Here is a 27,001-nt window from a genome sequence, read left to right as displayed (position 1 = left end):
GAGGGAGGGGAAGTGAGGGAGAGAGTGAGAGACAAAGAGAAAGAGACATCGAGAAAATGAGAGAGAGGGAGAGAGATCAAGAGAACGAGCGCAAGCAAGAGAGGGGAAGGGCGTGGGCACTCACACTTGGTGACAACTCCTTCCAGGCGGATGATGTTCTGGTGGCTGAACTGGCCCATGATGGAGGCCTCGGACAGGAAGTCCTGCCTCTGCTTCTCGCTGTAGCCCGGCTTCAACGTCTTAATGGCCACCGGGATCTCCTTACGGCCCGGAGCCTTCAGGATGCCGCGGTACACCTCCCCAAACTCCCCTACACAACACACCAAGGAGGATACAGATTATATACCAAAGTGAAACACCTCCCCAAACTCCCCTACACAACACACCAAGGATGATACAGATTATATACCAAAGTGAAACACCTCCCCAAACTCCCCTGCAGAACACACCAAGGATGACAGAGATTATTAGCCAGGCTGTGCCCTCCTAGTGACGCAAAACACCTTCGCCGGCGTTGCTTCAAATCGAAACCCGATTGCAAGTCTATGATAAATCAGGCAAAGAGATTTTATACCACAGTGAAACATCTCCCCAAATTCTCCTATAGTGAGGGATACGGAGAGGGGGTTATACACACACAAAAATTACACGACAGTACGCCTCCCTAAACTCCCCCATTAAACGGCAGAAGTGGAAAGGGCAGGGCTGGACTGGTAATCTGGCAAACAGGCCTTTTCCCAATGGGCCGACAGTCCCCCAGGGGCCGGGGCTGTCGTTTGTTTGTTTGCTTTCTCTTGGGGACTGGCCCACAGTTTAGAGGGGGCATCTTATTGGTCCATCTTCAACACAGACAGTGTACTGAGTGAAGCAGGATATAGTACTAAAACAGCTTGTATATGTCAGGGGTCAGTATAAGCCAAAATGCTGGGCGTTTTGTTTTTTTTGTCCCAATCCAGTCCGGAGAAGGAGAAAAGGGTATGAGACAGAGAAAACATATTGCAACACTGTTATGCATCTCCCCCAAACTCCCCTACTGCACCAGAGAAGGAGAAGGAGAAGGAGAAGGACGTGTGAGATAGACTGTACAGCTCACAAGTCATTACAACACCACAGTACACCTCCCCAAAGTCGCAGAAGAAAGGGGAAAACATCACTCTACATCTCACCAAACTCCCCTGCTGGACCGCAAGATAAGGGGGGATGTAATAGGGCATTGTAACACACCAAAGACATTAAACCATTATGATGACCGTCCTAAAACTCCCTTATAGCATAAACACAGACAAACACCTCCCAAACTCCTCTAAACCAAAGCGGAAGTAAAGGGGCATAACATTTACATGACTATGGCACACTTCCTCAAGCACAAAGCTTCCCAGCACAGCAGACCATGGAGATATAGCACCATGAGATAGACAAAAAGCATTACACCACTGATATAAAACTCCCTGAACTCATCTGCAGCATAGCAGAGGGCGGTATGGGGGTGTGAAATACTGTATACAAAAGCCATTACACCAAGCCGATACAACTCCCCAAAACTCCCAAAAACGGATAGCAGAGGGTGGGAACCATGTGATATTCACAAGACATTACATTGCCACCGTGATACATCTCCACAAACTAGCCTCCCCCACAGCACAGCAGATAAAGGGTCATGGGGTGAAAGTTAAGACAAAAGCCATTACACCACCGCTAGGCAGGCACCTTCCCAATCTACACTCCCCTACATCACAGCATTGCACATCGCACACAGAGGAAGAGGGCATAGGGGGGAGCGATAAACAAAAAAAGCCTCACACCTCTGGCTTCAGAAGGGGTTTTTTTTTCAGATTTTTTTTCCTTCAGCTACAAAGCTTTATACGGGCTCTGAATAAACTGTGAACGAGATGCTTGCGATACACGAGGCTTGCGCACGATTTAGGCTGGGAGTAGGCAACGTGGGGGATGAGGGTAGGAAGACAGGCGAGCGTACAGCAAAAACACACAGAGCCACCTCAGAGCACCTAGAGGTTATCACTCAGGAAGGTTAACCAGATCCTGCTGCCCCAGGGTGGGGGCTCGCCCGTCAAGTGGGTGGGGGGGTGGGGAAGGTTGGAGTTGTGTTTTGTGTAGGTTCTGTTCAGCGAGTTTGTGTTGTGTGTGCGTGTGTGTGTGTGTGTGTGTGTGTGTGTGTGTGTGTGTGTACATGGATTTTAGTGTGTTGTATCTGTGCACGTGTGTGCCTGTGTGTCTTTCTCCCAGTGTGTGTTTGTGGCAGTAGCAGGCAGCAGTTATGAGAATCAGCTGTGTCTCGGCCCGAGCCAGGCGAGGCGAGGCGCGGAGGATTGAGGCGGGCCGTGGGAAACCCTGTGGGGGTGGACAGAGGCTAAAGGTGATCCCAGAGCCATAATCCAGCACGGCCACAGGTCAAGCCCCACCGACCAAGCGAGGTACATCTTCTCAAAAGGAAAACTCGTGTTCGCTGGTCACTGTTTCAATTAAGTCCCTCCATGTTTATTCAATACAGAGGGCAGTAGATGTTTTATTTTGGGTCCAATTAGCCCCAGAGTTTGAAAAACAAACATGACAGGAGGGAGGAGTAATGTGGAGGGGGGAGTGCCGAGAGGGTTACGCAAACACTGAAGATCAGGCTGAAGTGTCTTTTTTTGTGCGTGTGTGTGTGCTGGAAAACAAATGCTCTCTTGGGGGAACGTCGACTTGTCACTCTCCAGAAATACGCCCAAACATGTACACTAACAGCAAAAGAATCTCACGCACACGAGATTTGGATCTGAGCAGTGTTTTCGGCTGTCACTCCGGGCAGTAAAACTGTATCGCTCGAATAACTCCATATAAATAATGCCTTCACATGTCGAAATAGACAGGAAGGGAAAAGTCCCTCCTCGGAAAAGTTGTTTCAACTTTCAAGGGTGTGTGTGCTTGTTGAAGGGAAAAGGTTTAACTAACCGACACCGATGACTTTGTGCTTGGTCACGTGGTTGGGGTGGATCTCCTTGGTGAACTTGTGCACGGCTGTGTTAGGGTCCTCGTACGTGTGGGGGTCTACATACGTCTTCAGCGGCTTCAGTTGCTCTGTATACGCAAAGAAAACAAACACAGTATAGTTACAGTCGAGATGGTGTAACGGTAGGGCAAGATGGAGGACAATGTTTCGCAACACTGAAAATGTTTAAGTTTTTTTTCTTCTTTTTTTTTTACCTGGGCTGTAGTAGTCTTCTGGGCCTTGCCTTGCAAGAGACCTTATTCTCCTGCAACATAAAAAAGATAAGACACATTTAAAAAAAAAACTCTACATATTAAGCCCTAATCTTCAACAAAAAGGCCCTTAAACCTATGACCCCAGTCAGGTTCCGGATTTTAATGGTAACATTTTCCTATGCAGAGAATGGGTCAGTTAATGATTCCTTGCTCCGGCACAGATGCCCTCAGAGCCAACGCTTTGATTATGGGAATGAAAGGGGAGAGAGGGTGTTTGCAGAGTGGTGACAGGAGGTTGCGTTATCACCAACAGACAGGCCTGCCTGCCTGGCCTGCCTACCCAGTCAGTAGAGGTGGGAGGTGGAGGTGAATGGGCGATTAGGCTGCTTGATGGTTGGTGGCGATGGTGGTGGTGCTGGTGGTGAGGTTGGCCGTGGTGGTGGTGGTGGGTCACCTTCACAGGGCTCTACACTAAAAAATCTCAGACTCAAAGAGTGAGCCGGTCGCCTCTTATCTGGGGACAATATGGCTCCTTCTGATTCTGGCTCTCTTCCCTACTTCCAGCCCTCCCCTCCACTCTCCCTCTCCCTCTCCCTCTCCTCTCTCCTCTCTCCTCTCTCCTCTCCTCTCCTCTCCTCTCCTCTCTCCCCTCCCTCTCCTCTCTCCCTCTCCTCTCTCCCTCTCCTCTCTCCTCTCTCCTCTCTCCTCCCCTCCCTCTCCTCCACCAGACCTGGCCCTTGTTAAGAGCGAGGAAGGGGCTTTGAGGAGGAGCCATGCCGAGCTTTCAGAGGGGCCGATTCTTTCCTCCCGAGTGGAGAGAAACAGACACAGATACAAGGAGGACTGAAAAGCAGCTAAATTGAAGAGAGAAAGGCCAGTGGTGGTTAGGAGGAGGGAGGGAGGGAGGGAGGTGTGTGTGATGGGGGGGGGGGTGTACTGAGGAGAGGAGCACTGATGAATGCACAAGGAGATGTCCTTTTGGATCATTTGCCATGAAAAAAGGGGAGGACGGGGAAGAGGCTGGGGGGGACGTTAAAGATGGTGGAGGAGGAGGGAGGGGACAAAGTGAGTATTGAGGGGACGACAAAAGGTTGAGTCTGAAGAATGAGAGCGTGTGACTGTGTGCTGGTGGTGCGTGCGCGAGTGTGTGTGTGTGTGCGTGTGTGTGTGTGTGTGTGCGTGTGTGTGCGTGTGTGTGTTGGTGTGGAAGAGAGATAGACAGAGAGAAAGAGAAAAACAATAAGAAACAGAGATAAAAGAGAAGAAGGGAGAGAGTGACACAATGACAAAAAAGAGTAACAGAAAGGTAGAAAAAGAAAGACAGATGAGAAGGAATGAAAAAAGGAGAGAGAGGCAGATGGAGATTTGAAAGCAAAGCTGTCATGAGAAGGTAGAAAGGGAGAGACCGATAGAAAGAGAGAGCGAGAGCGAGAGAGCGAGAGCGAGAGAGCGAGAGCGAGAGAGCGAGAGCGAGAGCGAGAGCGAGAGAGAGAGAAAGGGAGCGATGGGGAGGGAAAGAGAGAAACACTTGTTGCTCTCACCGTTTGTGCACCAGTAGAACCACCACTACGATGAGAAGCACAGCCCCTCCTCCCATCACCGTGGCCAGGATCAGAGACGTGTTGCCCTGGTTGGGAGCTGTGGAGAAGGCCACAAGGGAGAAAGAATTAAAGATATTTTTCTGTATTTGTAATTTCTTTCATATGTTCTGTTTTATGCCTCCATGATTGCTGTAGACAACTGAATCTTTTCCTAGGTCAAAGTTAAAAATGTTTTTTGTGGAATTTAACTAAATTTAACTACTTCCACAAAAACCAAGTCACACATATACTGCACTTTGGCAGACTCTGAGGTCTGTCTTTTGAGGTCACGCTTGCCCATTTGTACTCAATCACTCACCCTTCCTCCCACACATACACACACACACACAAACAAACATCCCAAACACAGGCACAAATCATGGATGGCCGTCCAAACGTAAACAAACACACATACACACACAGATCACGGTTGACCATCTCCCCTTTCCCCCCTCCTCCGTCTTCCTCCTTCCACCGTCATGTTTTGACATTTTTCACACACAGGCAAACAAATACCCAAAACACAGGCTCAAGTGACCAACTCCAGTGATGAGCAACCTGGACTCAGAAGTTACAATCCAGCTAGAGCAAGTAATCCTGCTAAAAGATAGCCCACATGTGCCCTTTAGTTAAGAAAATGAGGAATCCAGGCTCTTCTATTAGGCGATTTACTATTACCTCAAGATTAATTTAACCAGGTTTATTACTGAGCCAGGTTCTTGGAATACCCCGCCAAGGTGGCAACATATCTATCCGCCTGCCCTCGATCCTTACCCTCGGTTGTGGTGCTGAACTCGTGCTCCATGACGTCGCTGCTGGGGCTGTTGTCTGTGTTGAGGGCCTGGACCTTGAAGAGGTAGGCGGTGGCCGGGTCCAGACTGGGGATGGTCACTGAGTTCTGCTCCAGCATCAGCACCGTGTAGGAGTTGCCCGACGAGAAGGTCTCTCCCTCTTTATTCTAAAATAAATCAAGAGTGATGTTAGCAGACATAAACAATTTTAAGAGCAGAAAACGTAGCACTCGCAAGCTCAGTGTCAATATTATTCATTCACCACCATTTAGGCTATTCATTTATATTCTACCATGTCGACGGTAAACGTGTTTTGGCCCTTAAGCCACCATCAGTGTGTGGCAGATGGCAGATAGAAATAAAACTCTCAAGTTTTATTGGTTTTATATTGGTATTTGGAAGTTATGGAGCCCTTTAAGGTGACAGAAAGAGAAAAAAAGTAAATGGTTTCTGGATGGGTGCCTCAATGGAAGGTTTTGTGGCACACAATCACATTCTGAAACCTCATTCTTACAGGGGGTTGAGTGTGATGGGATATAGGGCCTTAGTAGATATAAATACAACACTCCAGCTTTATTGGTTGTATATTGGTGTTTGTAAGTAATGGAGCCCTCTAAGGTGACATGGAGATGGAAAAAAAATGTAAATGGTTTCTGGCGCCTCAAGAAAACGTTTTGTGGTGCAAACTAGTAAAAACATTTAGCAATATTATTTTGATTGGAGATTGAGTGTGATGGGGTACAGGATGTTAGCAGATATAAATACAACACTCAGTCTTAAAATAAACTGTTTTTATGTCAGTATTTGTATGTTTTGGAGCCTCCAGAAGTGACTTGGGGAAAGAGAAAAATGTAAATGTTTGTGGCATGCATTAGACGGTCTCTTTGGTAGACACCAAGAACATTTACTGAACGCTTTTCTCTTTCCCCATTTCACTTTCAGGGACTCCATAATAAGTTGGTCTCATCAGGACAGGATAATTATTCCTTAAATGCTTTCCGTTATGAAAAAAGGCATTTCATTTTTTGGACCAACCTTCTTGCGGTATGAGAGCTGGAAGCGCGACTTGGCCTTGTGCGAGACGGTCCAGGACAGGGAGAGGCTGTTGGGACTGCGATCATCCAGCTGCATGGTCATCACCTTCCCCCCATCTGTGGAGGAGAGAGAGAGAGAGAGAGAGAGAGAGAGAGAGAGAGAGAGAGAGAGAGAGAGAGAGAGAGGGAAATGGCGAGGGAGGGAGCGATAGAGGTCATGACATGAGACAAGAAACAGCATTACGACACCCCTCCCCACGGCCAAACAAAGCACTTTTGATGTGCTGCGCTGTGGATATTATTTTTCTTTGAAAGAGGCATAAAAAGAACATGGAGCTCATCCCAGTCATTTACACATGAAATGTTGTGAGAAGTGGTTAGAAAGCTAAAACTGTGCTGAATCAAAACAATATGCCAACATTTGCTCAACTATTTTTAAGGCCCCAACACAAATACTGGCGGCCATTTTTAGGGCAATTAAGGCTACAAATACCATAGGCTCAATAGGCCAGTAAACTCACTCACACAATGATGGCCAATGAAGGACTCGTGCATTCACGCTATACCACAAGACAACTTATATCAATGAGTAAATGTAGTCATCATCCAGAGTTCCTTGTATACTTAAACGTTGGCCATTAAAACTGATTGTGGGGTTTCCGATTCTCAAAACACAGCCTTTGAGCTATTGTGAGAAAAATAACTGACTGTGCCGCAGTTCTTTACTTTTATATTTTCCGATGAACTACGTATTTGAGTCTGCGATGAATAAATGATTAAATTTAATTCAATACTCAACATTTAAACTCCAGTATGACATTGATGGAGTCTAGTGATGGCCATAAAAATTGATTATACGGTTCTGACATGAAATATGGGGCTCTAATGTAAAAAAACAGCCATCGTGTGAAGCATTGAGGAAGCACTACTCGCATACAAACTCAAGCTGTGGGGTTTTGATTCCAACATAAAATAACAGCAATTGTGCTAGGAATAACGATGGATTTACGTTAGCCTCTTAGCTAACAGTTAGTTTGGTAGCTTAAATTTGAAGTAATTATGACAACAATTATGATTATACATAAATGGATATTTCTGAAAAAGACTCGTTTTTATACGCAAATGGGAGTTTTAGAAATCTCCATTTAAAAAATCAGGTTTTAAAGATATCCCTCTTAGCAGGCTAAAATGCACCTGTCACAATGGTGTGTTTTTTATGAACACACATGCCGTGTTTATAAATAAACGGATAAAAAAAATGAATTAAAAAGATATCCACATGCGTGTAAACAGCATCTATGACTTACATTCAAACTCTAGGATGACGTTGGTTGAGCTGAGGGCCTGTTGGCTGCTGAAGGCGGAGACTCCGCTGCGGGCCTCCACGCTGAAGCTGTAGTTGACATGGGCCTCCAGCTGGCTCACCTCCACGCTGCTCTCCTTCAGGTCCACGCTGCCGGGCTCGTACCGGATGCGGTCCTCGCACGGCACGGGCACCGAGCCCTCCCAGCGCTCGCACGTCACGTGGTAGGTGAGGTCCGCCCGGCCACCTGTGTCCTCCGGGGACCTCCATGACAACCTCACCTTGCCGACTGTGTTTTGGATCGTCGTGGCGACCAGGTCCACGGGTTCAGAGGGCAGACCTGTTCCGGCAACAATGAATACTTGTATGAATTCTATTGCAAGTGAAAGGCTGGCCAATGTGAAACGCTGGACAGTTGGCTGCCTTATGACTAACCCCTTCATCTTCACCCCTTTTTTGTCTTTTTTACAACTTTATTGATGATAGGGCAGTGTGAGAGGTGGACAGGAAGCGAATGGGGAGAGAGACGGGGAGGGGTCGGCAAATGACCTGGGCCAGGAATCGAACCCGGGTTGGACGCATGGCAGAAGAGTGCCCTACCGTTTGGCCACAGCAGGGCCCATCCCCTCGATTGAAACATGAAAAATTGAAAACACAAGTCCGACGAACTGAATTTTTTTGTGTCATTTGTACTTCTCACCTGAGCAGGCCTGGCCAGGGAGGTCAGTAGGGGCGCGGTAGTAACCCTCCTTGCATGGGCACTGCACCGCCCCCGCCTTGGACGGCAGGGTGTTCGCCGGACACGGATGGCAGAACTCACTGGACACGTCAGCTTTGAAGAAGCCCGGCGGACAAGCTGTGAAGAGAGAGAGAGAGAGAGAGAGAGAGAGAGAGAGAGAGAGAGAGAGAGAGAGAGAGAGAGAGAGAGAGAGAGAGAGAGAGAGAGAGAGAGAGAGAGAGCGAGAGAGCAAGAGAACGAGAGAGAGAGAGAGGGAGAGAGAGCGAGAGAGAGTCAGAATCAGAGAGAGAGCGAGAGAGAGTCAGAATCAGAGAGAGAGAGAGAGCGAGAGACAGAGAGAGAGAGTCAGTCGGAGACCACACACATGGGATTTGGACGAGGAACAGAGGGCGAGAAAGGAGGAAACAGAAACATACGACAGAGGATTTTTGTGGGGCTTTGAAGGCGTGTGTCAGGTTCATAACAAATGTTTGAGGCTGACTAAAGCAACTCCTTTTGAAGTGCCTGTCTTCTTTCCCTCCCCCGTGGACAAGGGAGTGAGTGCTCAAGGTCCACAAAGCAGGGAGGAAGAAAAAAAAAGAGAAAGAAACAGAAGACGCTAATGTGTACTTCTCTCTTACTCTTCCGCTCAACCATCTCTACCTCCTCTCTGCAAACAAGACCCGTCATCCCACATTCCAGTTGAACAAGTCAGCAGCGCTGAACAACACTATAGAGCCGAGAAAAACACGACAATTTAATGCAATTCAGCGAAAGAAAAAAATAGCAGCGACCAAAAAGACCTAACAGGTTTTAAAGAGAACAATAAGCGTGCCCCAGGTGTAGGCGGACATAAGAAAGTGTAAGGAAGTAATTGGACCTGCACAGCCATGCCAAAAATGGTCTCATTCAAATGGGCACTACATATCGGGGATTCCTGATAAGTGCCCACAGCTCCAGGATATACAAATTATGAAACCCATCGGACAGTTAGTCATTCAAAAAGAAGATGAACAGGGATTATGCCTCGGAGGGAGAGAGGGGAAAATAATACAAGTAGAAGTTGTTGGTTGTCAATTGCAAAGGTCAAATGACAACTGTATCAAACGCACTGCACTGAAAATGGCACAGAACAATTTTCAGCGAGGACATTAAATATCCTATCTATCTATCTATCTATCTATCTATCTATCTATCTATCTATCTATCTATCTATCTATCTATCTATCTACTACAGCGAGATGCAACTCCATGCATGCATGTACTCCCTTTTCTTGTACTGTATTTGTGACAATACAGAACTTCTACTTCAATGTCTAATACGAAAAGGATTCCACTGGATCTGTCCAGAGACATTCCAGTCCACGTTGGTCATGTCCTTCCTTCGTCCACTTCCATCTACCAAACACCAATCACCACCAACCACCTCACACACACAATCGCCACCAACCACACACACACACACACACACACACACACACACACACACACACAAACACATGCATGCATCCCCTCCCCCTACTTCCTTCACCAGAGAGACCCACCACCTCCCCCAGTGAGTGAGTGAGTGAGTGAGTGAGTGAGTGAGTGAGTGAGTGAGTGAGTGAGTGAGTGAGTGAGTGAGTGAGTGAGTGAGTGAGTGAGTGAGTGAGTGAGTGAGTGAGTGAGTGAGTGAGTGAGTGAGTGAGTGAGTGAGTGAGTGGAGTGAAGGAGTCTCCCGATCTGCTATCAGCTAGGCCTCATTAATGTGCTTTATGATCGCCAGATCAAGCGTGAAACTTGATCAAGGCGGCCGGAAGAGTAAGGTGAACCCGGGCCCGGCATACCCTTTGATGAATCAGAGGGAGAATTAATGTGTGTGTGAGAGATTGTCGGAGGAGGTGGAGGCAGCGGGCAGGGGGGTTTGGGTGTGGGAGGTTTGATGGTGATGATGGTGGCGATCAAACAGTGAGATAAAAACGTCTACAAGTGTGTGTGTGTGTGTGTGTGTGTGTGTGTGTGTGTGTGTGTGTGTGTGTGTGTGTGTGTGTGTGTGTGTGTGTGTGTGTGTGTGTGTGTGTGTGTGTGTGTGTGTGTGTGTGTGTGTGTGTGTGTGTGTGTTTCTCTAGGGAGAGATATGCCAGGGGCAGAGTTGGAGTGACTGGCAATGATTCGTGCAAAGTATGTGAGGAATCATCAGTGGTTTCAGTGCCGACAGCCAGAAGAGGAGGGAAAAGTCAGAACATGTATATGCATCGTGGGACAATAGTCACAAGAGATACCTTTTTTTAAAACTCCCGCAAACTAATCTAAACCACCACAGGGCATTCTGAGAACGGGTAGAGGAGGGGGGAAATTGAGAGAAGTGCAAACACACACAGTCACGCTTCTAATGCGGACAGGAAGAGAAGAATAACTGGATGAAAGGGGGTCACTCTTTTTTCTTCTTCTTCTCTTTCTTTCTTTCCACAGGTCGGGCTGCCCTAACAGGATATTTTGCCAACACAACTTGATTATAGAGTAGAGGAGTCCCAGCCCCCTGAGAGCGGCTTTTGTTTTAAAGGGAGGCCCCCCTGTTTATGGTTGCGGCACTCACAGCAAAAAAAAGAACGAACGAACGAAAGAAAGAGAAAAAAAAGAAAGGATGAGAGGAGAGGAGAGGAGCGAGGCAGCGCCGAGGTATACATTACCTCGAAAGTATATGAGAAACACGCACGCTCCGATTTCAAAAGCATGAAGGGGGGACTTAGCATGAAAAGAATTTGGACTGTGGAGTGAAGTCCGAGAGAAACAGTGCCGACCCAGGCCCAGGCGCAGACCCAGGCCCGCGCGCTGCTCATTCCTTCCCCTTTCAAGTCGTGCCCGGGTCACCCTATTCTCTGCCAGCTGTTGCGGCCGGCTACATTTTTTTTACTGCAACTCATTAACGCGACCTATGCGGACACGAGGGGAGCCAGGGCGTCAGACACAGGGTCTTGGGGAGTGGAGACAGTGGGGGGGATCGGTGTGATGGTGCTGTGGGGGGGTTATAATGACTGCTGCTGCTGCTGCTGAGGCCCCAGGAGAAAGGAGAAGTCGGAGACAGAGGGACAGCCAGAGAGAGAGAGACAGAGAGAGGGAGAGAAAGAAAGACAGAGAGAGAAAGAGAGAGAGAGAGGGAGAGGGAGAGGGAGAGAGAATTGTTCCATTCACTTCCAAGGGGACTTAACAGCTGCTGTGAGTGAGCCTCAATTCATATGCCCACGCAGACCCCACCCACCGCTGCCACCAAAAGTAATCCCCAACCCCCCTCCTACAACCTCCTCCACACCCGACTACCCCTCACACTCTCCACAACCAACCACCACTCTGAGATTCTTTTAAGGTTCCCCCTCCTCCCTCTTCTCCTCCTCCTTCTCAGCCACATGTGAAGGTCCATCCCCATCTCGCATTCAAGGCGAGGGGATTCTATTCACTCCCCTCCTCCGGGCGGAACAACAGGCGCACACAGGCACAAGGCTCCTTAATTCAGCCGAACGCCAACACTTGTTGCAGGCAGCAGAGGGTTGGGTGGGGATGCCACATGCCACAGTGTTAGCTAGCGTGCTACGCGAGGCCTCTCTCTCTCGGCACAGAAAGAACAAAAGGAAGCAAAAGAGGAGGAAAATCAAACAATACAAAGAGGGCTAATCAATTTGTGACGGGTTGAGCTGATCACCTTGTACTGGCCTCCTAATTTCTATGAATGAATGAGAAAAACAAACATGTGCAGGGCCACACAAGTGCAAACACACACACACACACACACACACAGACAGACACACACACACCACACCACATCCCTCCCTTCTTCACATGTAAGGCAATGTAGTGACAAAAAAAAACGTTTGCTCTGATTTGTTGCTGCCAATTCGAGGGATTGCAACAGACAGGTGACGAGATTACACAACATGGGCGTGCGAGGCGATGTGACGCAACCTCCAATGAGTGGGTGCAAACCCAACTGCACACATGATCACAAAAACACAGACAAACACACACAAGTCACACACACACACACACACACACACACACACGTCACACACACACACACACACACACACACACACACACACACACACACACACACACACACACACACACACACACAAGTCACACACACACACACACACACACAAGTCACACACACACACACACACACACACACACACACACACACACACACACGCACACGCACACGCACACACGCACACACACACACACACACAGTGGAGTGACACGTCCGATGACATTCTCAGCTTCCCTCTACAGCAGCCGCGAGCACAGCAGGCAAAAAGGAATTCGCCTCTCAGGGCCTTTTGTGTGTGTCTCTCGGTCTACCTCTCTCTCGGTCCATCTCTCCCTCTCTTTCCCTTTCCATTTCTTTCTCTCTCGCTCCATATCTCGCTCTCCCTCTCTCTTTATCTCTATGTCTCTCTATCTCTCTCTCTTTTTCTCTCTCTCTCTGTGCACCGGACACAACAGGAAACAGGAACCGCCAGGCCTGACGCTCCGCTTCCTTCCTAGGCCAGCCAATCAAAGCAAGCCAAGAGGAAAGAAAGAACCAAAAGGGAGGCCAAGAGAGCAGTGCCGAGACACATTTTTCTTAAAAAGTGAAAAGGGAAAAAGAATGAACTAGCCAGCAGCCAGAGGCGACAGCAAAATGAAGAAGAAGAAGAACAGAGGAGGAGTAGGAGGAGAAGGAGTGACAAAATAAATGAAGGAAAAGTGAGGAAGGGAGAATGAAAAACACGACTTCTGAAGAACCACAGGCAGCAGCTGAGAAACGTGCAGAAACATCTCCCTGGATAGCCCCCCGGTAGAGCCCCCGTCTCCCAGCCTCCGTGCTCCGTGTTTAAGGGATTAAGCGATGAGAGGCTCCCCAGGTCTGTGTTTGTTTATTGTGGGTGCAGCGCAGCGCTAGACTAGAGGTAGAGCAGGCTTCTCTCCACTTCTTCTGGTCTGGTCGGGTGACCTGAGCAGGCCCCCGCGGTGGTCCTGGGGCAGCAGAGGCCTTCACGTCGACAGAAAGGGTGAGGACAGACGAGAAGGAGTGAGGGGCGGGAGTGCCGTGTAACGAACAGGGCCGACGGACGGGTGGAAAGATGAGTGGATGGATGGATGGATGGATGGATAGATGGATGGGTTGGAGTGGAGTGGAGTGGAAGAGGGGGATGGATAACAACACAAACACAGACGTGCACATGCACACAGAGAGTGACTAGACTTAAGGAGTCTTTCAAGGACTGCAGTCACTCAGAGTGAGAGACTACAGGGACAGGGGAGTGGAACAAGGGAGGAGAGGAGAGGAGAGGAGAGGAGAGGAGAGGAGAGGAGAGGAGAGGAGAGGAGAGGAAATCGAGCAGAGCAGAGGAGAGGCCGGTGTCCACATCATGGAAAAGGGGTTGGGGGGGTGGGCGGCAAAAGAAAACAAAGACAAAGCCCAAGTCATTAGCCTGTGATCGGGCAAGAGGGAGGCAGGCGGGCAGACTCTGCATCTGGGCCGCTGCTGCAGTGGTGTGTGCAGGGCAGTGCAATGAGTTAAAGGGCCTGGCGGACTGGAGCGGAGTCTACTGGGAGTCGATGGCCAAGCAAAGCAAACAAGAGCCGAGCCGAGCAGCCTAGCGAGGACAGCGGCAACCAGGCACTCGTCTCACAGGGGTGAGAGGTTAACTCCAGAAGTAGTGCCCGTGGAGAGATGGAGGGAGGGAGAACAGAGGAGAGAACGCCAAAATCACATGAGAAAAAAAAGCGGCGAAAGAGGAGAAAAAAGGGGGCTATCGTTAGCTACAAAGAGAGATTGTTATCGAGAGAGCTTTTAAAAACCTGCTAAAGCAGAACTAGGCCTTCACCAGAAAAAAAACATCCATCAACATGTCATCTTTGCCGTTTTTTTTTGTGTTTTTGTTCTTCTGTTGGTCAAACTGTTGCATTTTTGTCTTTCTTCTAGTCTCCCTGGCCCCTCTCTCTCTCTCTGCATGCTGACAGGTCTCTTGATGCTTTGTGTGGAGTGTTTCTTGGGGAGTGCGTGACAGCCTGTCAGCCTGTCCGTCCGTCTGAGTGAGTGGCCTTGTGGCTATGCTCAGCAATGCGTGGGACTCTCTGGGGCTGCTGGGTGGAGGGGTGGGCGTAACACGATGCCCCCAAGTGTGTGTGTGTGTGTGTGTGTGTGTGTGTGTGTGTGTGTGTGTGTGTGTGTGTGTGTGTGTGAAGAGAGACAGAGACAGAAGTGTATGTGTGTGCGAGAGAGATATTGTGTGTGTGTGTGTGTGTGTGTGTGTGTGTGTGTGTGTGTGTGTGTGTGTGTGTGTGTGTGTGTGTGTGTGTGTGTGTGTGTGTGTGTGTGTGTGTGTGTGTGTGTGTGTGTGTGTGTGTGTGTGTAGAGTGGAGATGGTGGGGTGTAGGGGGGGGGACGGGGAGATTGCTTGACCTAGGTACTGAGTGCACGTTAGTCAAAGGGATTACCAGGCCAATGGAACAGCTGTAAGAGACTTACATCTCCGCTTTACAATTCTTCTCAGGCTTTCATCTGGTCGTTACCAGACAACAATAAATGGTGTAATCCTTGTCTTTTCACACTTTCGACCCCCCCTCTCCTCCCTGCCTCTTAAGACAAAAATACAGATTAAAGTGAGAAAGGGGAGTGAAAGAGAAAGAAAACAATAAGGAAATGAAGAGGAATTACTTCATTAATACAAACATTGTTCATAAGCCTCTCTACCGGTAAGGTTCCTCACACAAAGACACATGCAATCAGTTTAAGTGCGTGCGCTAGTGTGAGAGAAATAAAGAGACAGAGACAGAGACAGAGACAGAGACAGAGAGACACAGAGAGACACACAGAGATGTGTGTGTGTGTGTGTGTGTGTGTGTGTGTGTGTGTGTGTGTGTGTGTGTGTGTGTGTGTGTGTGTGTGTGTGCGTGCGCGTGTGCGTGTGCGTGTGCGTGTGTGTGTGTGTGTGTGTGTGTGTGTGTGTGTGTGTGCTGCAGCCAGCCATGTGTTGTCTCTTTTTGTTTACTTTTTTTGCAGAAAACACATATTTTCACAGTGACATTCATGGAGGTACACAAACACGTGCCCTTTCGGCCTTTCCTGTTGCTTCCCCGGCCTCAGCTTTTTCCCCCCCTTTCTTTCCTTTCACATTCAGGTGTCCGGTCGGCCTGTGTGTGTCTGCTTCCGGCCAGTGAGGCCATGCGTTGCAAAGCAAAGCAATAAACAAAATTCCTTATTATGTGGAAAATGGAGAGAGAGGGGGAGAGAGAGAGAGAGAGAGAGAGAGAGAGAGAGAGAGAGAGAGAGGGGGAGAGAGAGAGAGAGAGAGAGAGAGAGAGAGAGAGAGAGTGTGAGTGTGAATGAACTGAAGGCCAGTGAATGGGGGGCAACAATGAAAAGCCCTGAGCCTACGGGCTGGAGGGTCAGCAAAGGATTAGCAGGCCTCCGGTCTGCCCTGCCGCTCGTCCTGTGTGGGTTTGTGTGTGTGTCTGTGTGTGTGCGTCTGTGTGTGTCACAGAGAGAGAGAGAGAGAGAGAGAGAGAGAGAGAGAGAGAGAGAGAGAGAGAGAGAGAGAGAGAGAGAGAGAGAGAGAGAGAGAGAGAAAGAGAGAGAGAGACACACACACACAGACAGACACAGACAGACAGAAGAGGAAGAGAGATAGGCTAACAGAGAGTGTGAGACAGACAGACATTGCAGCCCTGTCTGTGTGTGTATGTGTGTGTGTGTGTGTGTGTTTGAGAGAGAAAGACATTGCCCCGATACTGCTGGGCAGGAAAATGCTGACCTCACACACCGGCCAGCTACACAATGCACTCAACACATCCCCTCTGCTGCTCAGGCCCTCGCCATCACTGGAATGCCACGCACAGGAAACACACACACACACACGCGTGCGCGCTCGCACACACACTTGTACACACAAACGCAAACACACACATGTGGCTGTGGCTGGGTGGACCAGAGTCTAACATGAGCCTGTGCCAACAGAACGGCATGGCACCAAGAGGCTAGAAAACTATGGCTACAGTCAAAACAAACACTCACATGCACGTCGTACAGTACGCATCTACCTATACAGAACCGCCACCCCCAGCCAAAGTTATTAGGGAGGTAGGGAAATATTTGTTTCTCACTCCCCCATAAAGATGTAGGTAGGGAGGGAGGAAGAGTGCATATTTCTGTCCGTAGATAGAGGGATAGCTAACGCGTGGTGCGACGGTGCTCTCCTTCGCTCTGTGTGGAAACATTCCTTCATTCCTGACTCATTTTAAAAGACAAGAGATATACCGGTGCACGCTGGATTTTTCTCGTTTGCACTCCTTTCAAATTTTCCCCGAGCAGCAGGCATCGCCCAACTTCCGAGAACACCCCCCCCCCCGAAACCACTAGGTCATGTTAAATTTACACTCTACAACAACAAATCGTCCTACCAACATCCACCCGAATCCCGCAAATTCTCTAAATATTATGACACCATTGACGAAAGTGCTGCTTTTTACGCACATAAGTCAGCGAGAGTTATGCGAGAGGACAGGAGGAGTTTGGGAGAGGTAGGTGGACGTGGACGTGTGTGTGTGTGTGTGTGTCTGTGTGTGTGTGTGTGTGTGTGTGTGTGTGTGTGTGTGTGTGTGTGTGTGTGTGTGTGTGTGTGTGTGTCTGGTGGATGGATGGATGGTGGTGAGGGGGGGTTACTTGGAGCCGGGAGGCAGGAGAGGGATAAACACAGTGACAGCTCCACTGAAAGAAACCTTTAGCTGAAGAGCCAGAAGACAAAAAACAGTTTCTGGCGTAGGACAGTGCAGTGTGTGGTGTGGTGTGGTGTGTATGCGTGTGTGTGTGTGTGTGTTGTGTGTGTGTGTGTTGGGGGGGCTTAGACCAAGGAAAATTAGCCCGAAGTAAAGGTGGGAGTAATTATAGGTCAGGTCGGGTGAAACAACCTTGAGCGCTTAGCATCAGCAGCAGTCGCCACATTTAAACATATTTCACCAGACTCCATCCCTCCCTAGCTCCCTCCCTTATTCTCCTCTGAGTGAGCGCACCATCAAAGAAGGGGGCGACCCAGGGAGATGGACTGCTCAGCCAACATGGCAACGGAGCCCAGCACTTACGGTCGAGTTGCAGCGTTGTTGCACTCCGAGAGAGACACAAAGGCTTCAAAAAAAGGGATCCCAGATCCCCATCACCCTCAGCTCTGTTGGACTCTGTCGTCTGGTCGGATCGGTCGGCCGGTACCTCTCTGGCCACCTTCCCACTCTCACAACACTCCCTCCCGCGGCCCACACACAACAATGGGGAGATCCAAGCCCGGCAAATTCAACTAAATTGCACAGCGTGAGTTTCTCGGCCCCATTCTCGCACAGCGGTGTACTGATTTCTTTATCAAACTCTTCTCCCTCCCGCGCTCTCTCTCTCACACCCCTTTTCTCTTTTGGTGCCTAAGTCTCTCGCCCCCCTCACACCTCTCACTCAGCGGCCTTCTCTTAAGCTGCTCATCTCCTTAAAGCTCATGCGCCAATCAAGCAGAACCCAAGGGGGCCTGTTTGACGCCAGTGAAAGACAAGTAAAGCAAGACAAATAGCATGATCAAGGCCTATGCTAATCAGCCGCCTATGACACCGGATGGTTGTGACCAGTCTGGACTGGTTTTCTTCTATAGTTTTTAGACACATGTCTGCTACTACAACTAGTGCTTCTATAACCATGGTGCAACAACATCATAACTGCAACAACTCCTAATAACTTTTCATGATACCCTAAAAAAACGACGGCCTAAGTGACTAGTAGCAAAACAACACATAAAAGGGCTGCCTGTCAGTTTGTGTCAGTTTGAAGTATTTATTCGTCTTGTTTAGACTGGTTCTGGACCAAAAACACTTTTTGGGTTCTTCAGCACTTTTCAGTGTACTTCAAACCAAAACAAAACAAAACAACAACAACAAATGTGACCAGTAGCAAGACAATACATAACAACACATGAAGAGGGGCTGTCAGTTTGAAGTATTTATCCATCTTGTTTAGACTGGTTCAGGACCGGTCTATTTATTTACAGCACAGCAGTAGACAACACTGAAGGGACTTGGCTCCGTGGGGTTTCGTTGAAGGCCGTGCGAAACGGAATGTTTAAAAGTCTTGAGTGCGTGTCACTTGTGTGACCAACGCTCGCTCGCAGCCAAAAACAACAGCGGCAGTAACAAATCCGGCGAAAAACATCTAGGGGTCTGTATCAGTCAAACGGCCGGGTCTGCCAGCTCCACAGAGGCCAAGGGAGGCTAAAAGGGCCGTATCACATTTAATGGAGGAGAGATGGGGGGTGGGGAGGCAAGGAATGGACAGTCGGCAGTGGGACATATACAAATTGTTGGAGGGAGGGAGGGAGGGAGGGAGGGAGAGAAAATAAAACCGAGAGAAAGAACAAGATAAGGATCAAGAATGAAAGACTATCAGAATATGAAATGAGAAAAGACAACAAAAGTCACCAAGAGAGAGACAGAGAGCGAAAGAAAGACAGCAAAAAAGAAAGAAGAGTAGGACAGAGTAAGAGCGAGAACAAGAGAAATGGAAGAGCGACTACTGCCCAGAGGAGAAAAGACAAAAAAGATTCAGCATGCCTAGCTGCCTAACCAGCACTTACAGTGCGCGCACACACACACACGCACACACACACACCAATTACTACCTAGCCAGTCACATACACACACAGCCTGAACAGTCACCACCAACAGTTTCTGTTCCAGCTAGTGGGTAGGAAAAGAAAAAAGGAGATTACAGTAAACTAGGGAACGCCTCCGTTTATAAAAAAAAGTCTGGGGGTGGAATGGAGTGGTGGGTGAGGGGGGTGGGGGAAGAAAAAAAAAAGTCCAGGCGTACCACGCCACTGCCATCCAAGGAACACAGACTAAACGCCCACGCTTTGTAGGGCAGCTCAAATCACCATGGCTTATGACCCTGCTGTTAATGCCTGACAAATGGCAGACGGTCTCGCTCTCAGTGCAGTCCAGCATTTGGCCAGCCAGCCAGCCAGCAAGCAAGCCAGTGAGGTTTACACTGAGAAGCTGCCACCGTCTCTCTCTCTCTCTCTCTCTCTCTCTCTCTCTCTCTCTCTCTCTCTCTCTCTCTCTCTCTCTCTCTCTCTCTCTCTCTCTCTCTCTCTCTCTCTCTCTCTCTCTCTCTCTCTCTCTCTTCTCTCTCTCTCTCTCTCTCTCTCTCTCTCTCTCTCTCTCTCTCTCTCTCTCTCTCTCTCTCTCTCTCTCTCTCTCTCTCTCTCTCTCTCTCTCTCTCTCTCTCTCTCTCTCTTTCTCCATCTCTCTCTCTCTCTCTCAGCTGGCAAAGGTGTGTGGACATGACTCCCTTGTTTGGTTCTTTTTTCCCAATTCCCACCACACAGGTCAAGCAAAATGGTGGCATTGTGTGGCCGGAGGGAGGAGGTATGCATGCCTTTGTGCCAGCGGAAGATTATGAGCAAGGAGGGGCACCTTCTTTATGGTCCGGAAAAGTGTGTCAGAGCAAACAGTGACTCAATGCAAGTAGGGACAGAGTACAGACTGTGTGTGTGTGTGTTGTGTGTGTCATAGAGAGAGAGAGAGAGAGAGAGAGAGAGAGAGAGAGAGAGAGAGAGACAGAGACAGAGAGACAGAGACAGAGAGACAGAACGAGAGAGAGAGAACTGGAGAGACGGTGAATTAGAAAGAGAAAGAAAGAGAAAATCCCTTTACTTATTAGCATTATTATTACACCTAAGATCCTGAAGTACCGTTCCCAAGTACAGGTAGAGTGACTCACCCGTCAATAGAAACCAGTACATGATTTTAGTGCCCTAGAATGATTATCCGCTTAATGAGTGACAGGTGAAAGAGAAAGAAAGATTAAGTTTTAGGACATCTGTAAATAGACATTTGACAAGTGAATATTTAGGGTTACGCAATCACGCACTAGAAGAGACCTGCCTTGTTCATTCTAGAAAAGTGGTGAATGACAGCACAGGTAAGGTAAGGGGTCGCTATCGATTCCATCTCATGTCCGTCTCCAGTATCACCTCTCTACTCTGACTATGTAGGACAGGGAGGAAGAGAGAGGGGGACAGCGGGGAAGGAAGAGGCAAAAAGTGAAAGACATACAAGAACGCGTGAGAGCGTGAGGGTGAAAAAGTGAGACAGAGTGACAAGTCAGACAGAGAGAGAAGGGGACATGGAGAGAGGCAAAGAGCGAAAGGACCAGATAGAAAAAAAGACAGAGACAGTGCAAAAGAGAGAGGGGGAGAGAGAAATGGCAATGAAAGAACAAGAGAGAGAGAGAGAGAGAAAGAGAGAGAGAGAAAAAGAGAGAGAGAGAGCGAGCAGTAGGGGGTTGGTCAGCTGTATAGCACTCCCCGTGGGAATTCCTCAAGCCTGCCGTAATCAGGGAGGCTCCTCGGTAAACTCAGGAGAGGTATGCACTGCACAGGAGAGGAGAGGAGAGGAGAGAGGGAGTGGGGGGGCAGGAGAGGAGGAGAGAGGGAGGGAGGGAGGGACAGCAGCAGAGGAGAGGAGAGGAGAGGTATGCACCGCACAGGAGAGGAGAGGAGAGGAGAGGAAGGCATGGGTCGAGGGGGAGCGGGAGAGCAGGACCAATATCTCTGGCCTGAAACACAGGCGCTGCATTGTTCTACTACCTTTACATTCCATTCCCCACCTCTTTAAAAATGCCCTCTTTCTCTCTCTCCCTCTCTCTCTCCCTTACCCCTTTTCTTTCTTTCTTTCTTTCCTCTTTCTCGCCCCCTTTCTTGCCGTGTTTGTCTCCCTTTCAGCTTCTTCCCCTGTGCCGTTCTCAGCTTTCACAAACACATCTTGCTTAATGTTTCAGTCTCTGTTTTCTAGGGAGACAGGAAAACCCACATTTTACCACGTCTTCCCTATTTGCACACACGTAAATCAGCCGTTCATATCTGTCCACCTGTGAGGCAAACGCTGAAGTAGAAACTGTATAAACAGTTTTTTTTCCCTCCCCCATCAGGTGAGTTTGTATACTCTGTGTTCTCCGTTCTCTTATTGGGGCTTGCCTCTGCAAGAAGTGACTGTGGAAAGTGAAATCCGCTAAAAGCAATACAGTTTGAAAGGTTTGGTAATGGAGTAACTTCTTTGCAAGCCACAGCACGCCTGGTGTCTTTTGCGCGCGCACACACACACACACACACACACACACACACACACACACACACACACACACACACACACACACACACACACACACACACACACACACACATACACACACACACACACACACACACACACACACACACACACACACACACACACACACACACACACACACACACGTTGAGTCACAAAACACCTGAATGTCAGCCTACTGAACTCACGCCTACAGAATGCAGCGTGAGAAAGAAAAAGAGAAACGCCAAGAAGAAGAAGAAAAAAACTGTGCAATGCTGCAACACAGCTCGGGACGGGAATACCGTGTCCTCCATAGGCAGACATGTCATGGACAAGTCCATGGGAAAAGCTTTGCCTTTAGCACAATCATTTGCTACAGTTGCTGACTTGAGCTATGAACCTGTGAGCCTTCAAAGAATGCTAAGACGGGGAGAAATATGTAAACTTGTAATAAGTAACAACCAAAGCATTTCCCCGAAACTCCCCGCGGAGAGGGCCAGAGCGAGAGAAGTAGTGGCACAAAAGGTTGAAGGTGGAGTGAGTCGACTGTACACCACTGCCTTGTCTGAAAAGAATCATTGCTATCCAACAAATCAAGAAGATAACATTTGAAGATTCAGTGGAGTGTGTAAAGAGACAAATTGTTGGAGACTGCTGGCTTTGAGCAGACCTGTTCTTCCATTCACCCCTGCTATTTTTCTTCTTCTAAGGTGACCTGCAGCTATGCACACACACACACACACACACACACACACACGCACACACACACACACGCACACACACACACACCCTATCAGTATTTCTTGTTTACGGTCACAGATGATGCAGACACTTGCTAGAGGCAAGAGCACAGGCATTCCATTCGCCCTCTTTTTCCGCAAGAGCCAAATGCACCAGCGGGGGCAAAATTCCTGCTCCATCAACCATTTAACTCCCATTACAAACAAGCAAAAATCCTGTGCCATCCTGTTGGAATTAACGGGCAGAGAGAAAGAGACAGAGGGAGAGGGAGAGGGAGAGGGAGAGGGAGAGGGAGAGGGGGAGTACGTTCACTGGCTGGGCAGGAAGCAATGTCTTACCTTGGCACGCATCGCCCACGGCCTCGTATCCCGCCCGGCACTGGCACTGGCCGAGCGGCACCACCCACTTGCCGTCCTCGGCGCAGTGCATGGAGGGCTTCTCCTCGCTCACGCTGACGGCGTTCTCCACGCACTGGCCCTCCACCTGCTGCAGGTTCTGTTTGTCCCCTCCGGCCACCGTGTCGGGGAAGGACACCAGGTTCTTGACGACGGCCGGGCAGATCTTGTAGTAGACCTTGACGGAGTAGAGCGCCACGCAGGCCCCGATGTCCTGGAAGGCCAGGTAGAAGCCCTTGCGACTCAGGTTGTCCACGATCCGCGTCTCGGTGTTGATGTTCAGCTCGCCGGTTTTGGAGCTCTGGTCGCCGGCGATGGTGGCCACCTTGCGGAAGTGCGGCTTGCGGAAGTTGGTGCCCACGTCCACGTCCGAGTCGTAGGCGTAGAGGTTGAAGGTCTCCTTGCAGGTGAGCGAGGCGCCGTTGAAGGAGTTGCAGTCGCGCACCACGAACTGGAGCTCCACGAAGACGCGGAAGGCGGCCGGCTGGCGCTGGATGAAGGTGGTCCGCAGCCAGTTGTCCTGGCCCCCCGCCGACTCCACGTTGCACACAAAGTAGTTGTAGTGCAGGGAGCCATTCACCGCCGACTGGGCAATCTCCCACTGAAATGGAAAAGAAAGACAAAAACAAAGAAGTACTGATCAGCATATTGTCAGATCATCAGGGTGCCATATCGCTCATTACACACAATATAGTTGTAGTGCACAGAGCCATTCCCCACCGACTGTGCTGGATACCACGGAAACAGTCAAGGAAAGAATAGACACAAAAAATCCAGAGATCCTGAGTGCCATTCTGCGAGTGTCATATTGCTCATCATTACACACAGAATAGTTGTACTGCAAAGAGCCGTTCGCCACTGACTGTGCTATTTCCCAATGAAACAGATAAAAAAGGGGAAAAACAAAAAAGTGCAGATTATGAGCCTCTGCCATATTGTGGTGGATCCTGCTCTGGAAGGCCTCATGACCACACAATTGAACAGGAAAGCAACGATCAAAAAGTGATATTTATGGGATTTATTACAGTCCTCAAGCAACAATCTTAAGGAAATATTCATTTCTTTTACAAAATATCACTGGATAAGCTTCTTTGAGTATGCTTGTCTGGGGAGACAGTGGGACTTGTGTCTCTTTCACAGCACTACCCTGCATGGAGCAATCTTATATAGTCCAATTGTTTTTGAATAGAACACAAATCATTTATTGTGACTATACGTTGTACAATGAGAAATATTTGTGTAAGCATTTGTTTATTCTGAACCTCCCTGTGCATATTGCTGTATGCACATCCTCCCTTGGATAAAAGCATCTGCTATATGCAATCTAATGTAGTTAAATGTGCAATGAGACCGAAGAAGTTTTAGTGTAAGATACAGCAGCAACTGTGCCCTAATTGCCCAAGGTCTTGCATTGTTTGCTCAGTGTGTGGTATGGAATTGGGTGGAAAAAAAGGCATGCAACTGGAGAACAAATGCCCCCATAAAAATATATAGGCCACACTCTTTCGAACTCCATCCACCAGTTGAAAAGGAATTTATACTCTCATTAAAACCCCAGTAGCTCATTAAGACTGTAATTTTACCTACATGGGGTCGAAACATTGCTGACATGTGTGCTTTCCTTGGAAAAGAGGGAGCTTTAAATTACAATCCTCCCTTAGCTGTTAATGTTTGTTTCCTGCAGTTGGGCAGATGTTAAGACTTTTTGCAATGGGCTACACCACATCAGGCGTTATTAGCTTAATGACTAAACATTTTGACATCGGTGACCTTTCCTGTAGCGACTTCGCGTGTCAAGGGCAGGCATGTCCGCACATGCATCGAGCCCATCGTCACCTTATGGGCAGTGATTTGCATGGACATACCGGATCACTCATGTCCTGAGAGGAAAAAGGAAAAACCTGCGTGCTGCAGCCAAGCAAGTAAGTAAGACAGGCGCCCATGAACGCACACAGACGAAGTCCCTCTGTTTTCAATGCAGCGGGCCCTTTCTCGTCCAATTATTCAATGAAAACCATTCCCGAAAACTGCTGCTTGCAGTACCCAGTGTAAAAAGACAGCATCACTAAAGTGCTTCACTTACATGACGAAAAAAGCCCCACATGCTCCTAACTTTAAATGTTAATTACAGCCTTACTTATAAAATCCTGAAGACAGGGCTTTAAAACCACACCAGGCCACAAGTATTCTCCACGCAGAAAGCTTGCAGCAGTAGGCCCTAGCTATCCGCCAAGCCCCATCCAGCCGAGAGCTCAAACTTGGTGTTAAAGTAAAACCAAACCTGAAAAGTGATATCCATTTTTCAATACAGAACACTGCAGGCTGACTTGCCAGAACAGCCTGTCGAGGCACACATTATAAAATTCACCCTTTATAAAATGTACATTTGCCAACGTGGGGTTTACCAACCTCAGAACCACTAATAAAAAATGTGTAAGTATAATTCTCATATTAACTCTCTTATGTACGCAGACTGTCGAAAGCGATATGATTGAGTTCAGTGTTCATTTTCTCTCAAAGCAATGTACTCACCCCGTTATACTCAGGATATTTCAACCAACCCAGCTCCGATCCCGATGCTTTCATGTCCAAAAGAACTTCTGTAAACAAGAAAAAAAATGCATTTCGGTTTTGCGCTTGGTCGGGTGCTTATTTTACTGTCTCGGAAAGTAGGCACTTTAATATAGGAATTATTGTCCCATTAAAATAGGCTAGCCAGAGCCAAGTGTGATGATTCACTTTTTCTTAACTTTCCTTCCTGTCTTTACGTGACAAGCCTGGAGTAAATTAAATGCGTAATTGTGTCTATACACACGTTTCACAAGACATCTGTTGCGCGCTTGCTGTAGCATGAATTATTGTGATTAGATGCATCTTTGCAAACTTTAAGTAAACTTTAAAGGGTAACAGAAGTGAAGTAACAGGATTACCTTGTCAACTACATAGAAATCTATTTTTTCACCAACACCTTAAATAAGTATAGCCTACTATCCAAACGTCAGTTGCGCATTTCCAACGATTCCCAAGCCAAGTGAAAAGAAATCCCGCACACTGTCCATTCCACCAACAAACTTTAATACAACGTTTCGGTCATCCGACCTTCTTCAGGTAAAGTTACCAACGATTCCCAAGCCAACATTTAAATGGCAGTGAACACATATTTTTTCCAAAAGCTACCAAAATGTAAACGAAAATAATTAGTACAATGGTTTTACATTATAACCACATACATGTTTGCATCAGATGCGCATGACAACCTGTAATTTCATAACCTGGCTGAAAAAAATTTCACTGCATACTTTTCGCATTCTGCCATATTAACACCACGCGCTACCTGACAACGATAAGGGAAGTAGTTGGTTGAACTTTGAGGAATATTTTATGAGCTACTCACCTTCTTTACTTTGTTGGGAAATAAATATAGAGTTAATAAATACGTTTAAAAACAAAATGCTCTTTAATCCGCTGTATTCCATTTTTACGGAGCCGTTTTCTTCCCTTATGAATCCACTTTGCCGTTGGCAGCCGTCCTCCACGGTGGTACTGATTTCTCTGCACTGGTTGTAGTTCGACTCCCCGAGAACTCATTCAGAAACGCACGGTGTCACGGGCTCCGCCCGTCGGAATTTTGTCAAATTCCTTATAGGGAAGGAGGTGTGGTCACGGGTGCGCTGCTGCCATGGTTGCGTTTATCGCTCGTCGCCAGCAATATACGCCTCTCAATATCAAAGTCTACCACCTGAGCAGCACTGGTGGTGGGTGGAAGTTGACACATTGCTCTGGCTTATACAGTAGGCTATGTGAATGACCTGACAAATAAGAAATTTGGTTTGGATTCTCTTTTTCTTTCTTTCTTTCTTTCTTTCTTTCTTTCTTTCTTTCTTTCTTTCTTTCTTTCTTTCTTTCTTTCTGTCTTTCTGTCTTTGATGGTGTCTTTATGAGTATGTGTTTATCTTTGTACTACCCTGCCCAGAACCAAAACTACTTTGTGGGAAGAATGTCTCAAAACTCTAAGCATGATCTGTTTTTCAAACTTATTAAAAGCACATCCTGGTGGGATGAAGCAAACTGAGACTTTTCTAAAGAAAAAAAAAA

At 48.1% G+C, this 27,001-nt stretch overlaps 1 protein-coding gene across 3 annotated transcripts in view; it reads right to left on the bottom strand.

Annotated features, from left to right (window-relative positions):
* The window catches only part of epha2b (eph receptor A2 b), a 33,423-nt gene extending 6,738 nt beyond the window's left edge, over nucleotides 1-26,685 (bottom strand). For 2 of the 3 annotated variants that reach the window (XM_063208961.1, XM_063208962.1), the window contains exons 1-11: nucleotides 26,301-26,684; nucleotides 25,439-25,506; nucleotides 22,850-23,507; nucleotides 8,610-8,765; nucleotides 7,914-8,249; nucleotides 6,608-6,723; nucleotides 5,556-5,739; nucleotides 4,743-4,839; nucleotides 3,202-3,251; nucleotides 2,950-3,075; nucleotides 125-310 (exon numbers count right to left, since the gene is read on the bottom strand). In XM_063208961.1, the coding sequence (XP_063065031.1) occupies nucleotides 125-310; nucleotides 2,950-3,075; nucleotides 3,202-3,251; nucleotides 4,743-4,839; nucleotides 5,556-5,739; nucleotides 6,608-6,723; nucleotides 7,914-8,249; nucleotides 8,610-8,765; nucleotides 22,850-23,507; nucleotides 25,439-25,506; nucleotides 26,301-26,382 (2,059 nt within the window). In that variant the 5' untranslated portion in view covers nucleotides 26,383-26,684. Of the gene's footprint in view, nucleotides 1-124; nucleotides 311-2,949; nucleotides 3,076-3,201; nucleotides 3,252-4,742; nucleotides 4,840-5,555; nucleotides 5,740-6,607; nucleotides 6,724-7,913; nucleotides 8,250-8,609; nucleotides 8,766-22,849; nucleotides 23,508-25,438; nucleotides 25,507-26,300 lie in introns of all 3 variants that reach the window. The other variant, XM_063208963.1, reaches the window with a different exon arrangement.
* Between the last annotated feature and the right edge of the window lie 316 nt (nucleotides 26,686-27,001).

The sequence above is a fragment of the Engraulis encrasicolus genome, chromosome 10, assembly GCF_034702125.1.
Source record: "Engraulis encrasicolus isolate BLACKSEA-1 chromosome 10, IST_EnEncr_1.0, whole genome shotgun sequence".
In the NCBI taxonomy this organism is placed as follows: Eukaryota; Metazoa; Chordata; class Actinopteri; order Clupeiformes; family Engraulidae; genus Engraulis; species Engraulis encrasicolus.
Note: the sequence above shows the minus strand (reverse complement) of the source record. Positions and strands in the feature narration are given on the sequence as shown.